Here is a 14,789-nt window from a genome sequence, read left to right as displayed (position 1 = left end):
AATGCAGGGGACACGGGTTCGAGCCCTGGTCTGGGAAGATCCCACATGCCGCAGAGCAACCAAGCCCGTGCACCATAACTACTGAGCCTGCGCTCTAAAGCCTGTGAGCCACAACTACTGAGCCCACGTGCCACAACAACTGAAGCCCGGGTACCTAGAGCCCGTGCTCCGCAACAAGAGAAGCCACTGCAATGAGAAAGAAGCCCGCACACAGCAACGAAGAGTAGACCCCGCTCGCCGCAACTAGAGAAAGCCTGCGCGCAGCAACAAAGACCCAACGCAGCCAAAAATTTTAAATAAATAAATAAAATTTAAAAAAGCAGGTTGAATTAAAAAAAAAAATCTGTTTCCTCCAAACATGAAAGACGTGTTCAAATCTAAAAGGCAGCGTTTGGGGCTTCCCTGGTGGCGCAGCGGTTGAGAATCTGCCTGCCAATGCAGGGGACACGGGTTCGAGCCCTGGTCCGGGAAGATCCCACATGCCACGGAGCAACTGGGCCCGTGAGCCACAATTACTGAGCCTGCGCGTCTGGAGCGTGTGCTCCGCAACAAGAGAGGCCGCGATAGTGAGAGGCCCGCGCACCGCGATGAGGAGTGGCCCCCGCTTGCCGCAACTGGAGGAAGCCCTCGCACAGAAATGAAGACCCAACACAGCCATAAGTAAATAAATAAATAAGCAAAAATAAAATTTATAAAAGGCAGCGTTTGTGATCTCCTACTGATTTTTAAATGGCTTTACTGATACATAATTTACGTACAATAACAATCACCTGTTTAAAGCATACAATTCGATGGTTTTCAGAATACTTGCGGAACTATGCATCCATCACCATAATCTGTAATTTTAGAGCATTTTCATCAGCCCCAGAAGAAACCTTGTTCCCCTTAGAAGTCGCTCTCTGTCCCTTGCCCCAACTTGTCCCATTTCCTACTGATTTTCACTTTTGACTTAGATTTTTTTCCCCTGCCTTTTACTTTAGATCTGTGAAAATAAAGGTTATAGAAACCCAGAGAACTGAGACCTGCAGAGGTTTCCTTGCCTTTCCTCCACAAACAGAAATTCCTTGGCTTTCTCACAGCTCCAGGTTCACTGTTGTGTATGTTGCTTCAGACTTTTCAGGAAGCCTGTCTTCTTCTCTGTTGGCTGATAAATAGGTGAACAGCACATCCTGGGGGAGGTAGGCAGATGGAAGGGAGACACACTGCTCTCCCACTTATGCATGGGCATTGTGAAAAGAAGTGGCTTTCCTAAAGAATTACCCTCAGGATAATCGGGAGAGGAAGCTGACCTCCTTCCCGAGCACCGTCATACCACAATGGGCTGTGGCTGCGTGACCTGGGCAAGGAGGACCTGAAATGACACGAGATCCTACGGGGGTGGGGGGGGGGGGGAGTGCAGACAGAGGGCAAAAGGTCTCCTGGTCTTTTGTTCCTGGAAGAGCAGCAGGCGAACAAGAGCAGAGGCTGACAGCCCTTTCACCCGTTTATAGCCTCCATATAACAAGTATTTCTCATTTCCATTGTGACCTCTAACAGAGGATGCCCCCTGAAGAGGTGGAGAGGTCTGTGAAAGCCTCCCACCCCCTTTCGAGAACACACTTACATCTCACTTGGAAAGAGCCACCGTGACATATGATCTTCTGGGAAAGCATGGCCTGAAAATGAAGGCGTCACATTTGTGCTTTAGATGCTCCCTGGTGTGACCAAGCTGACCCTTAGTCAATATGACTCAGAGGGCCGGCTCCTCTTTATTCCTCCTTTATCACCTCACCCACCAGTGCATTCACACATCTCCATCCCCCCCTCGCCCGCCCCCCCAACACACACACACACACACACACACACACACACACACTGAGCCCAAGGTCTGATCCAGATGCTAAAGCTTCTCAGGTGTATTTCATTCTTGGATGGGCAGAAAAATTCATGTCAATAAAAAGTCACAGCGAGATTCAACAAAGGATAGTGGAATTGCAGAAAGCCTCCTCTTAGAATCAGAGGACATCATGATTCAAGGCATCATCCCAGGAGATTTAGACACAGTAAATGAGGGATGGAGTGGGGCACAGGATCTCTGTTTTTCTGAGTTTCCCGGGAGGTTCTGATGGGCAGCTAGGGAAGGGAAGTTACTGCTTCTCTCCCTTGAAACTCTTGAGAACGGTCTTCTCTCTGTCATCTCTGACAATAGTTCAGAGGTGCCTAGCACTGTGCCATTCACACAGAGGAATTTAGGAAATGGTTTAAATGAATACTAAAGGCACACACTCCCTCCCCATCCACAGATACTCTCCCCACACACAGAATAATACCCTCCTAAACAGACACTTTCTAAGTCTGTCTGTAGCAAAACTGAAGATTAGAATATGAATAATCCATCTTTTCTACAGCCACTTTTGTCAACTGATCCTTAATGAATTTCCTGGTTTGTTTTAAGCCAGGGGCTTAGGTGGACCACAGGGCTTCTGAATCAGAAGGCAGGTCTTTCCCATGAAGTCACTCTGTCAACCTGTCTAGCAGGAAAATACAGACGTATGAGCAAAGGATTGCAGTAAAAGGCCAGGAACGATACTGTGGTGGACTATACCCATTCTGTTAGTATGTATCAGGTAGACCCTTAACCCTGGGAGAGAGGGTCACCTCTCCAACACCTGAGCTAACACCTGAGCTAAATTTGAAAAATCTGTGGATGGGTGGGGCCCATTCCAGAAAGCATTCATGGAAAGGCAGATCATTTATGCAATGGGAACATGGGTTTCCCTCCCATGGGGAGTATGGACAGATGAGAGTGGAGAGGAGTGGGCTTGAAACCACACACATCAGATTGGGGCTGGAACCCAATCGCACCTCAGATGGCATTCGAACCCAGCCAAAACTCAGATTGGGACTTGAACCCATGGGCTGGGACTCAAACCCACTGTCTTTTAGTTAAAATCACTCACCTGGGGTCAGGACGTACTAAAGCTCAGGCTGTTTATGTCTCTGCACAGAAGGAATTCAGCGAGAGGCGAAGTGATAGATAAGAAGTAGATTTATTAATATAGGATGCTTTTGAGGGATACAAGTGGGCCGGCAAGGGGGCTCCGCCCCAAGAACTAGGTGGGAAAGAAGGTGTATTTAGGGAGATACACATTCCATAGACAGAATGCGGTACATTTCAAAGGGCGAGAGTGGCCCGAAATATGGGGTGGTTAGTTTTTACAGGCTGAGTAATTTCATAGGCTAACAAGTGGGAGGATTATTCCAGCTCTTACAGGGAAGGGACGGGGATTTCCAGGAACTGGGCACCACTCACTATTTGGCCTTTTAAGGTTAGCCTCGGAACTGCCATGGTGCCTGTGGGTGTGTCATTTAGCTAATACTAATGTATTACAATGAGCATATAATGAGGCTCAAGGTCTACTGGAAGTCTAATCTTCCGCCATCTGGGGCCTAATTGGTTCTAACCAGTTTTGTTATATCCTCCACGGCTATGTCATTCTTTTAAAGGTTGTGCCCTGCGCCCTTCCCTCCTGTCTCAGGGTCAGCTTGTAAACAGTCATGCTACCTGCAGTGGGATTTTATTTTGAAGGCCATGTGGAGCCGTCTAACCTCTGGTAGTCTTACTCCCACCTACTACCTGAAAACAAAAATGTGAGGACCTCAGCAGATTTTGATTAAATACCTTTTCTATATTTCATGTACCTCACCAGCATTGGGAGTGAGCTTTTCATGTGATTTCTCTGTTATGTCAATCAGCATATGCCATGAAAACAGCCCAATCCATAGTCTCTTATCTTCAGGGGCATTGAAGATTCAAGAAATAGAATGTAAATTTGACCTCCTAATTGCCATTTGACAATAATCACAATAAAACTTGCAAAAGACAAATTGGGTGTCCTTGAAGGTTTTGTCTTCTCCTTCCCTTTTCTTTGCCTTTATACTCAAAGGGGTGATTCATTTATGGGAAACGCCATTCATAGGAAAGATAGAGAGATATTTCCCATGTGGAACTTATTTTGTGTAAAGATTTAAACAAATAAGACAAAGTGATAAAACGACAGTATGAGATCTTCCGTATATGAGATATTATATTTGAAATAATTATGTGTACAAGTAGTTATTACAGATATAACCTTCTTTGTCAAGTATAACCAAAAAGATTATATAAGCAGAAAAATGTTAAATAAGAAAAGTTCTGTTTTATAGCCTGAATCTAATCAGCTTCAACAACCTATTAATTGTTCAAGAACTCTTAAAATCTTTAATAAGGTTCCTATGGTAGAATATCAGTCATATGCAAATGAATCATTGAAATTCCTCATTATCAGAAAAACAATGATTCTTTAGTGAGGTTTCATATCCCCAAAGTGATGAAAATACCTCATTTGTGGTAAGCAAAACCGAGAAACAAATTTTTCAAGTTTTCTTTGTAAATTTTATTTTGTTTGAAGAATAATTCTGAGACCATCTGACTGTCACTGAGGACTGTGGCCAGTTATACTGTTCCCCATTGCTTTTGCTTTTCCTTTAACTGGACTTGCTTCCCACACTCAGTAAGCTGCTTGCCCCAGATATTTAAAAGTCAAATATTCTCATTTCTACACAGGTCTGATTACAACAACTTCAAGGAAATTGGATCGAGAACAGCAGGCAGAACATTTTCTGGAGGTAAGCGCCTAGAGGGAGCCGGTATTCATTAAAAGTGACTTTTCCTGAACTACTTTAACCTTCCACGGGAACTGGAACTTGAATGTGTGTGAACAGTGGGTTGTGAAATGCGGCTGTTTCTCTTGGGCTGGTCGGTTCTGAAGCTGGAGATTTCTGGTGCATTCCTCTGAATGCACTCCTGTGTGCAGAGAGTAGATGGCAGAGTGGGGGGACTTTGTGTTTCCTGAAAGTGAGCAGATGTATCGACTTTGTGCCCCTTTGTCAATAACTGGAAAAGAAAGTTCAGGAGCAGAGCCCTGTAAGCCATCATGGCCTCAGAGGTAAAAAGAGAGTGAGCCGGAGTGCCGCAGTTAAAGTGAAGTACATCCTTTGTGAAGAAGTGCGCTGCTCGGCCCCTCATTTCTTTTCTCGGGAGAGGATTGAGAAAGAGAAAGCTGCCAGTTGATTCACTGCCCGAGAAGACTGTTTCTGAAACCATAAAATGTGCTCCTATAATTCATTAAGACAGAAACAACAGCAATAAAAAACTATAAGAGCATTATTTCTGGAGGAAAAAGACCGGGGATGAGAAAATAGATATGAAGGAGTCTTGTGGAACATTCTTTCCATACATATCGAGTATCTTTATTGGGAAGCTTGAAGCCTGGGTAGTACGTATGACGCTGTGATTTAAGTGTGACGGTCTGATACTGAACGGATGACAATGCTTCGAAGGTAGAGCTTTGTTTTATTGTGTCCATGCTGCTAGAATGATCTGTCAGCCCCAAGAACCACTCACTGGAATCCACAGGTCCTATACACACTCACACACACCTCCAATCTCTTCTGAGTTTCCCCTTTAAGTCAGTTCACCAGTAATGATTTATTTAAAGAACACTGGACTTGGAATCAGTGCCTTGGGTCCTAGGGCTTCCCTGCCATGATTAGGTTGGAGCCTTGCAAGCTGTTTAGTTACCCTGGACTTCAGTGTGGCAAATAATTGCTACTCCATATACCTCAAAGGATCTCTATTAGGATCAAACCTGATATTTTATATCAAAGTATTTTTAAAACTCCTAAAGCATTACACATAATAAAGGATTATTATTATTATGCAGCCCTGTGATAAGCCTTTTAAAACACTGCTACCATCACACAAAGATGAAAGACTCCAGGCTGCCGAAAAATAATTATTTTAATTCTTTTTCAAAATCATCCTAATGGGCTACATACCTGGTCCAGAATTGAGTCAGTTTGCCAGAATAAAAACGCCTTATGTTATATTCATGGGCTTCTTTCCTTTGCAGCAGTGTCCAGGCCTCCTGGAGAGACTATGTTCTCAGGTAGTTGAACCTATTACCTCCCAGCAGGGAAAAGGGAGGGTGTCTCATTAGCTGGGGGATCTGCCTGAGATCACTTACTGCTTTGTCCCTGGAAAGGTGGTGTTCTGGGGGTGTTTGCGTGGGTGCAGAGTGTGACTCTAGGGAAAAGAGGCAAAAGTGTTTTCCAGGCATTTGAATACACTTCCCAAAAGAATCCTTAACCGTTTCACATCCTTTACAGACTCACACGAATACTCACTCAACACTTTGGTCCTTTGGACAACACAGGTGCTCAGTAAAATGTACTTAGAATCGTTGTGGTTTTATTATCATATGGTGTCACAATACCTGAACTTCTCCTAAAGATTCAGCTTCATTTCCACACTCCAAGACAGACAGTAGCTCCAGGCAACTGCAGGGCTGAAGGAGCCACAGGCAGCGACCGCTGGACGCAGCCCGTGTCCCCAGGACTGAGCTATGTCCCAGGGATACAGAATGTACAGGAAGGGTGGGGAGACACGTGATCAGTGAATACATGCTATCACTTCAGGCACAAGCTCTCTGAGACCACTCAAAGAAGGTTCCATAATAGCGCTTGAAAATGAGGGGGTGATAGGCAACGTTCAATGGAGCGGTTAGGAGGGCCTCTTTGAGGAGGTGACATTTGGTGACATGAAGCCAAGGTTCTGTTGGAGAAACAGAACCCAGACCAGTGTGATTAAGAGTATAAAGTTAGAGGGCCGTAGAGGTGGTAGGAAATAAGTTGGACAAAGCAAATAGGGCTGTAGTAAGGATTCTGAATTTTCTCCCAAGTGCAGTAGAAAGCCAGTAAGCAGGGTGGGTCAGGGCATGATAAGATTGCAGAGTGAGAGATCACTGGCCGTTCTTCTGAGCAGAATTGGGCTGGGACAAGGCTTCAGTAGTAGGAAGACTGGGAGGGGGTGCTTTGAGAGGGACCCAGGTGAAAGATGACCGTGACTTGGATGAGGGTCTAATACAAATCCCATCATGATTCTAGCTAACAAGCAGATATGGGTTTTCTGAAGTTTCCAGGGTAGAGATTTAAAAACCTACAGATCATCTGAATTACACTAACTCACCCCCCCAGCTCTGCCCACATGCCAGGATTGCCCATCACAGGTGCTCTTTCATTTGGTAAGCTACCCTGCTAAGGTTTTCAAAAACCACTTGAATCTCTATCTCCTACTCTTTCTGTCTCTCCTCCTCTTCTGTCTCTCTCCCACTTTCTAAATTGTACAGTTCCTAGCCACATTGTTTTTTTTTTTCTATATAACATTGCTGTGAGCATTTGAATAGCATTCATTTCTTTTTTCTGAATGGATCATGGACAGAATATTGCTTTAACTCAGCCCTGCAAAAAAAGTGAGTAAAATAATATCATTCAGAGCGCAGAAGAGAGTTCTCTGCTGTACACAAATTTTTGTAACTGCTGACACATTTTGTGAGTTGTAAGCTCTGGGTGTGGGTAATTAACCTCCTGGAAAGCCTTTAATTGCCAAGATAACCCTATGCTCCTTTTAAACTCACATTAACCTTCTGGTTCTATTGCATATCTCTCCTTCCCAATCAAATAAAATGGAATCTGCTTGAAACGATCCATTTAGAAGCTGACCTGGCAGGTACACGTCTGCATAGGTAGCCAGGAGGACATTAATGATTTGTTTATAGTTTGCTGTCCCCGTGATGGAAAGCAGTTCAATTGTATACTGCGGGTACTCTGCCTGTGCATTAATTTCAGATATTTGGCTTGACTGTGTATGCGCTGTAAGGGTTTTGGAGTCTGTAGAACTTTTCATCTCAAATCTGTGACTATAAGAAGGGATTGTCATTATCACAATCTAAGGAGCTTGCTAAAGAAACAAGAGCAGCAAAGGACTACAGAAAACTCCACAAGTACAGCTTATATTTCTCTGGTGAATTCTAAGTGTTACTTCTTGCCTGATTTGGAAATCTGTTATGTGAAAATATTGGCCTGATCTTTTCTCCCTACCATGAAGCGCAAAAATATGGAATTTTCAGCTCATTTATTCAAAGTCATACACATTCCTTGAGAGCCAGTTATGATCGCAGTGGAGGTAGAAGGCTAATTCTAGCAAATAGATGCACAACGTTGAAAATGATGCATAAACTAAACAGTGAATTAACATGTTAGCTTAGTGGTTGTGACTTTAGCCCTGATTACCTCAGAGAAGGCAGCTGTGAAATAAGGGAATAAATGCACTAATTCTTTCTTATGTTATGATCACTTGTATAGATTGTTTCCTCACCTACTAGATTTAATCTCCTTACAGGCATGAAACTTGATTTATCAAGATAGTGAATGGAAGTGGTGTGGGAAAGCATGGATTCTCCATTCAGGCAGGCCTGAGGTTATATGTGGGCACTGCTCACAGGACTTAGACAGGCTCTCACCTCTCTGAACCCCCTTTCCTTCATCTGTAAAGAGCGGATAATGCTTCCTAACACGGGGTTGGTGTAAAGAGATATGAAACTGTTACCGAGTCCAAGCCCATACTGCTCACTGCGTGACAGGCCAATGAATCAAGAGGCATGATGTTCCTCCAACAAGACAAATGTTCTTCTCTGTTCTGCAACTTTATCTATACATGAATGGAGAAGTGTTATACCTTTAAAGGGCAGAGGCTTTAGAATGGGCTATCCTGTATATTTCAGGCTCTAAGGCAACATTCTAAACTTGTAGCAAAAGCAATAGAATAGAAAGGTTAAAGTAAAATAAACTGATCCAATATGGAGTCACATTTGTTCAGATCAGGCATCTGAACTATGAAGAACAACATCTTATGGAAGTCATCAGCGGTTAAATGTTTAGAAACCAGAGAATGTGGACTGTTATATTCTATTTTAGCAAATACGTTTTACAAAATACATAAAGTTTAGCAAAATAAAAGATTTCAACGTGAAAAAAAAGAAAAATGAAAGGTGAAACGTCCCTAGGATGACCTCTGTTAGACAATGTGTTCCAGGGACGGTGGCGGGTGTTGTCAGCACCAACTGTCTTACTCATCTCTATTTAGAGCATCTAGTTAAGTACCTGGAAAGCAGGGGGCACTCAATAAAGGGTGTGTGAATGAATGATTACTCTAAGAGACCTTTATTTTATTCCTAGATGAGATCACAGAGGTGGGTATTAGCACACAGGAAAGTGCATAGGCTTGGAGACAGAAAGAATGGACTATTCTGCCTCTCTCCATCTGCTTTGCCAAATTAAATTATCTCTGATCCTCCATTTGCTCATCCGTAAAATGGGGCTACTAATCCCTACTTCATCAATGAACTACACAGAGGGTCTGGCACATACGGACACAATTCTATTAAACCGTTGTTTGCCCCACCCTCTTTCCCCTCCCTGCTCTCCTTGTCCTCAATAAACACCTTGTCAGTTCCATTTCTTTTTCAGAGCTGGCCCCAGTGTTTGAATAGCTTACAGCAGTTTGATTATTCTTAAACGTTATATCCATTTAAATAATGCTGTACTCCCAGCCTAATTATGTGTGAATCTTTATCTTGTTTGCTAAAAGAGTATGATTTTGCCTCTCTTTTGATCTTGAAATGCTTCTCTGTTCAGGGGTAGATGGCTCTGATAAAAGTCTCCCGAAGAGAACAGAGAGAGTATTTTATTTGAAAATCAAAAAAGATGACATGGCCCAGTATAAAGACAGAGGATGAGAAATTATGTTGTCTGTGTGGGTATATCTTGAAGTAGCCCAGAGAAGGTGGTGAGATGTTATAGTGCAGTCGGTATAAATAACAAAACACATTACAGAGGAATATGCTAGATTTATAGGAAAGTAAATTATTTAGTATCTGTCTCTTTAGAATACTCATCCATCGTCCTCTGTAAGGTGCATCTCCTGTGACTATTTTTTCTTCCTGTCTGAAATTCTCATCCCTTTTTATAGTTTCATTTTCTGAGGGAAAAAAATATTGCTCTTCGGTAAGTTTTTATAACATTTCCTCTTGCCTCGGGATGCAAATTGATTTCTTTAGTGAGTGCACATCCTTAGTGGTTTCCTACTTTAGTAAGCAGCTGCTTTTGAGATGATGGTAATTTCTGGTGGTGAAGAGTTGCAGGTCTATCTCAACCCATTAAGCCATCCATATTTTGATAATTTATCTCCAAGTGAAATGGCAGTTTCTCTCATTAGGCTCTTTTTTCTGCCACCCTCAAAAAACTTCACAGGAAGTACCAGTAGGCCTTCCTGAAAAGATGTGTATCCATGCACAAAAACAGCACCTGTAGCAGGCACGGGCCTGCTACAAAGGAGAGTGATCGTGACTTCTGTTTTCCAGAGCTCCCAAGAGAGCCCCAGAACCCTCTCTTACCGTTCTTTACTTCTAGGACTGTACCCTCTCTAGTCTTAGTTGTTCGTGTTTGTGCTGTATCAACTTCGATGAAGTTAATGGCAACTCACTCTTTTTTTTCTTCCTTTCTTCAAGGCTTATTCTGAGCCTGGTATTGGGCTAGGCACCAAGGTTCTGTTTTTGGAGTTAGTATGTTTTTCCCACTGGATGTTTGTTTCTTTGCCTTTCGTGCCGAGGTCTATTCACAGAGATTACATTGCTGATTATTTATGAGCTACTGCAGTTAGCTGCTGTCTTGGAATCAGGGGGCTGTTTTTCATGCAGGTGATCCAAACTGCTTCTCTCCCATTATATAGATGCAGAAACTGAGACCTAGAAAAGAGAAGAGACAGGTCCAAGGTCACACAATCACTTCATAGTAGTGTCCAGTATAGGTCTTCCTCTCCTTATAGAACATATGTAGGCCTATACGTCCATCAGTGTGTTAAAGTGTGGCCAACAGAATCATCTTTTCCCACTCTCGTTTTGTAACAGATTTACCCGAGGCTCAGCTCAGTGCCCCCATCAAGCATCAGCATACACATGTAGGGAAAGAGGAGGTTTTCTCTTACACTCTTTGGCTGTTCTTTTACCACCCCCTCAGCTGTTTTTTCCTCAGAGTAGTAGGGCCAGAGTTGGACAGGGGCTCCCCTCTGCTGCTGGGCCCCAGCCCAGGCTCCAGGACAAAGTCCATCTGCGAGGATGTTGTGCCTGTGTTGTGAGTGCCAGTGTGGACTCCAGCAGAAGAGTGACTGTATACCAGGTGTTATGGGCTGAACTGTATCCCCTTAAGATTCCCCTTAAAATTTGTATGTTGAGGGGCTTCCCTGGTGGCGCAGCCACTGGGAGTCTGCCTGCCAATGCAGGGGACGTGGGTTCGAGCCCTGGTCCGGGAAGATCCCACATGCCGCGGAGCAGCTGGGCCCGTGAGACACAACTACTGAGCCTGCACTCTGGAGCCTGCGAGCCACAGCTGCTGGGGCCCGCGTGCCTAGAGCCCGTGCTCCGCAGCAAGAGAGGCCACCGCAATGAGAAGCCCGTGCAATGCAACGAAGAGTAGCCCCTGCTTGCCGCAACTAGAGAAAGCCTGCATGCAGCAACAAAGACCCAGTGCAGCCAAAAATAAATAAAATTAATTAATTAATTAATTAATTTAAAAAAATTCATATGTTGAAACCCTAACCCCCAGTACCCCAGAATGTGACTGTATTTGGAGTCTTTAAAGAAGTAATTAAATTAAAATGAAGCCATTAGGGTAAGCTCTCATCCAGTATGACTGGTGTCTTTACAAGAAGAGGAAATTTGGACACAGACACATCCAGAGGGAAGACCATGTGCAGACACAGGGAGAAGACGGCCATCTATAAGCCAAGGAGAGAGGCCTCAGAAGAAACCAACCCTGCTAATACCTTCACCTCATACTCCTGAGACTGAGTCCCCCTAAAACTGAGTTCCTCTGCTGGGTTTATGATTAACCTCTTTATCCAAATCTTTACTCCCTTTCTTTTCCTGAACCTGTCCCCCCTCAAGATTGAGGAGTATCAAAGAAAAGGGGGAATTGAAACTATGCAAGGCCCTGTGTCCCTGTCCTTTAAAGGAAAAGGCTTTTGCTTTAGTCTCCCAGGCCTCCCTTGAGTCTCTAAAGGCTGACTCAATCACTAATGATTAGGAAAGGTGAAGAGGTAGAAACAAAGAAGAGCTGTTGGGCTGGGAAACTGGTAACAATTTAGACTATAAATCTGCCACACCGCAGAATCACCAAACTCCCAGTTCCCTGAAAGATATAGATGAAGGCCTGACACTCACTTCTAAGTTGTTTGTACAGGAAACAGACCCCTACCAGATGAAAACCACTGACCGCAAGAACATAGACCCAGACTGGTTGAAACCAGAAAGTTGATGATGCTTGAAAATTCACCTTGATGCCAACCAATCCGAGATTGTACACAAGCTGATCACACACCCTGCAGCCCCCTCCTTCACACTGCCTTTAAATCTCTTCCCTGAAAGTCGTTGAGGAGTTCCAGGTCTTTTGAGAATGAGCTGCCTGTTCTCCTTGCTTGGTGCCCTACAGTAAATGCTGTACTTTCCTTCACCACAACCCAGTGTCAGTAGATTGGCTTTACTGTGCACCGGCGAGCGGACCCAAGTTTGGTTTGGTAACATTCCTAAGCCTCCAGCATTGTAAGAAAATAAATTTCTGTTGTTCAAGCCACCCAGTCTGCGGTCCATTGTAATGGCAGCTCTAGTAACTCATACAGCAGGCCAGACCATTCACTGCCTGTTCCTGCCCCTCTCTTCTCACCACCTTACAAGGCTACGTACATGCATTAGACTTTACTAAGGGACCAGGGCAACTACACTTACAGTGTGGGAGGCTAAAACCTCCATCTATATATGATTATCTCCATGTTCCACACTCCATACTACAAGGGGGGGGAGAACCTGCAAGTGAAAATTCTTCACAGAAGGCCTCTCCTGCTTCCCTAGGCTCAAGCAACTGCCTTTCTGACTGCCTGCTTCCCCCACTCTCCTCAGGGAGCATTTCCAGCCCATCTTTCCCAGAAATCTTGTCTCTTTACCCACAGGAATTATTCTTGCTCAGGAACAAACCCTTCCCCATCAGTAGAGTTTCCTAAATCATCAGTGTCATTTTTATGTCTTCTCAGTGCCCCAGCAAGCCAGGCAGGGATGGCCTTGGGCACTCCAGTCTAGTTAAAAAGGAGTATTGGTGGTGGTGGTGTATATGTCTGTGTGTGTGTGCACACACATGCATGTGAGGTAAGAGCAAGGGCTGCCGTTCCAATTCCTGCAATGCAGTCCAGGTTCGTGTGGGTCCTTAAGAATGATCTTTTGTGAGAGCATCCCCAGAAGTGTGAATTGCAGACGGACCACTTGATTTTCCCAATTGACCGAAGAGTAAATATTGAATCAGACACACAAGCAAATTTTTCAAAGCAAAAATTAATTCTACGATAGTTTGTTCAAAGCAAGAGTTTGCCAGATGCCCACAGGGCTGGGCAGGTAATTCAGAGGAGCAGCATGTGTGCTGGTGAGGGTGGAAGGGAGAAGTACTGTGGGTCTCACCTGCCCCTTCTAAAGAAGTTCAGCCAGTGGCAGATGAAGCAGCCAGTTTTACCAGAAAGTCTTATTTTTTCCAAAAACAAAAACAAAATCAGATCTGCATACCAGATTTGGCACCTCCATCTTTTTGTAACACTTTGTAAGCCAGTGACCCCCTGTTTTGCAACATTTGATATAAAGGAAGATTTCTTACTTGCCTCATAATATGTAATCATCTCACAGGGGAAGTAATTCACATGTATTGTAGAATGCAATTAATTTCTTTTCACCCATTGTTTCACAGCATGCCCCTTTGGGCCCATAAAAAAATAAGAGATGAGCTCAGGGCTAAGTCTTAAGAGAGCCTGTTGAGGTTGGAAATGATAGAGTGTACGGAGTTGGTTAGGATCTCAGTTGAGGGCCGTCTTCCCACTCAGCCTCCATGTGAACCGAGGGAGGGAGGGAGCGGTTGCTTTGGGTCCTTGGGTGACAGAGAGTTGCTTGGGCATCATGTCTGCTTTGTCTGCCCCTGGCAGTTCTCCACCTCTTAACCTTGCTTGTCTGTGCCCCTGGTTAGCCTCCAAGTTCATAACCTGCAGGCAAACACTTATATATGCTAGGAGAGTTGTCTGAAATAAATCTTTGATTCCATAAATAACCACCCTCTAATTTACCTGTTTGCGAAAGGTTGCATTTGTTTCGTTTCCCCTTAAATCTGAACACTGATTAGTAGAGCAACAGTGAATGAAACCTGTTCCGTTGGACCTGGGATGGTCCTTCCAGCCAGTGGCTCAGTCTGGAAATGAACGGGCTTTTGCGCTCTGCTCACTGGGGATGTGCGGGCAGAGAGATAATTGCTCCAGTGGGATCACAGCTTGTTGAGTTGCACACACGGGCTGCAGGGAGCCAAGACTCTGCTTTTGTTTTCACTTAGGAATGGTTTCCTGATGTGGTGCCATGCTGCTGCTTCCTTCAAGCCTCGGGGGCAAGCGATGGTTGGGTCCTGTGGGCCGGTGGGGGGACCTCTTACCCTGCAAGCCTGGTATCACACAAATGGCTTATCCCATTTCAGAGAAGAGGTTCAGATTTCCTGCCTGGCTCTGAACAATCATGAGAACTCCCAACAAACCATACGGCCCGGAAGCCCAGACTGGCTTCTCCACAGTGCAGAGATGGTAAACTGACCCTCTGCCGTTTGCTTCCCTAGCTCCTTTTCCCTCTTCTCCCACTGTGTTGCTTTTCTAGTTGATTTGTGCAACACACTCTGTGAGCTACAGAATGATCCGTCCAGTCTGATTTTACTGGGGCGCTTCAGAAACCACCCACACCCATGCCTAACACCATATATGACCCAGCTGAGCGCTTTAAGTCTGTCTGTGGGAAAATAAAAAATGG

General features: G+C 44.4%; 1 protein-coding gene across 3 annotated transcripts in view; it reads left to right on the top strand.

Moving 5' to 3' along the window:
* The window catches only part of FAT3 (FAT atypical cadherin 3), a 563,032-nt gene that overhangs the window by 345,985 nt on the left and 202,258 nt on the right, over positions 1 to 14,789 (top strand). For all 3 annotated transcript variants that reach the window (XM_036859223.1, XM_036859224.1, XM_036859222.1), the window contains exon 3: positions 4,586 to 4,647. In XM_036859223.1, the coding sequence (XP_036715118.1) occupies positions 4,586 to 4,647 (62 nt within the window). The remainder of the gene's footprint in view (positions 1 to 4,585; positions 4,648 to 14,789) is intronic.

This window comes from Balaenoptera musculus, chromosome 8, assembly GCF_009873245.2.
Source record: "Balaenoptera musculus isolate JJ_BM4_2016_0621 chromosome 8, mBalMus1.pri.v3, whole genome shotgun sequence".
NCBI lineage: Eukaryota > Metazoa > Chordata > Mammalia > Artiodactyla > Balaenopteridae > Balaenoptera > Balaenoptera musculus.
Note: the sequence above shows the minus strand (reverse complement) of the source record. Positions and strands in the feature narration are given on the sequence as shown.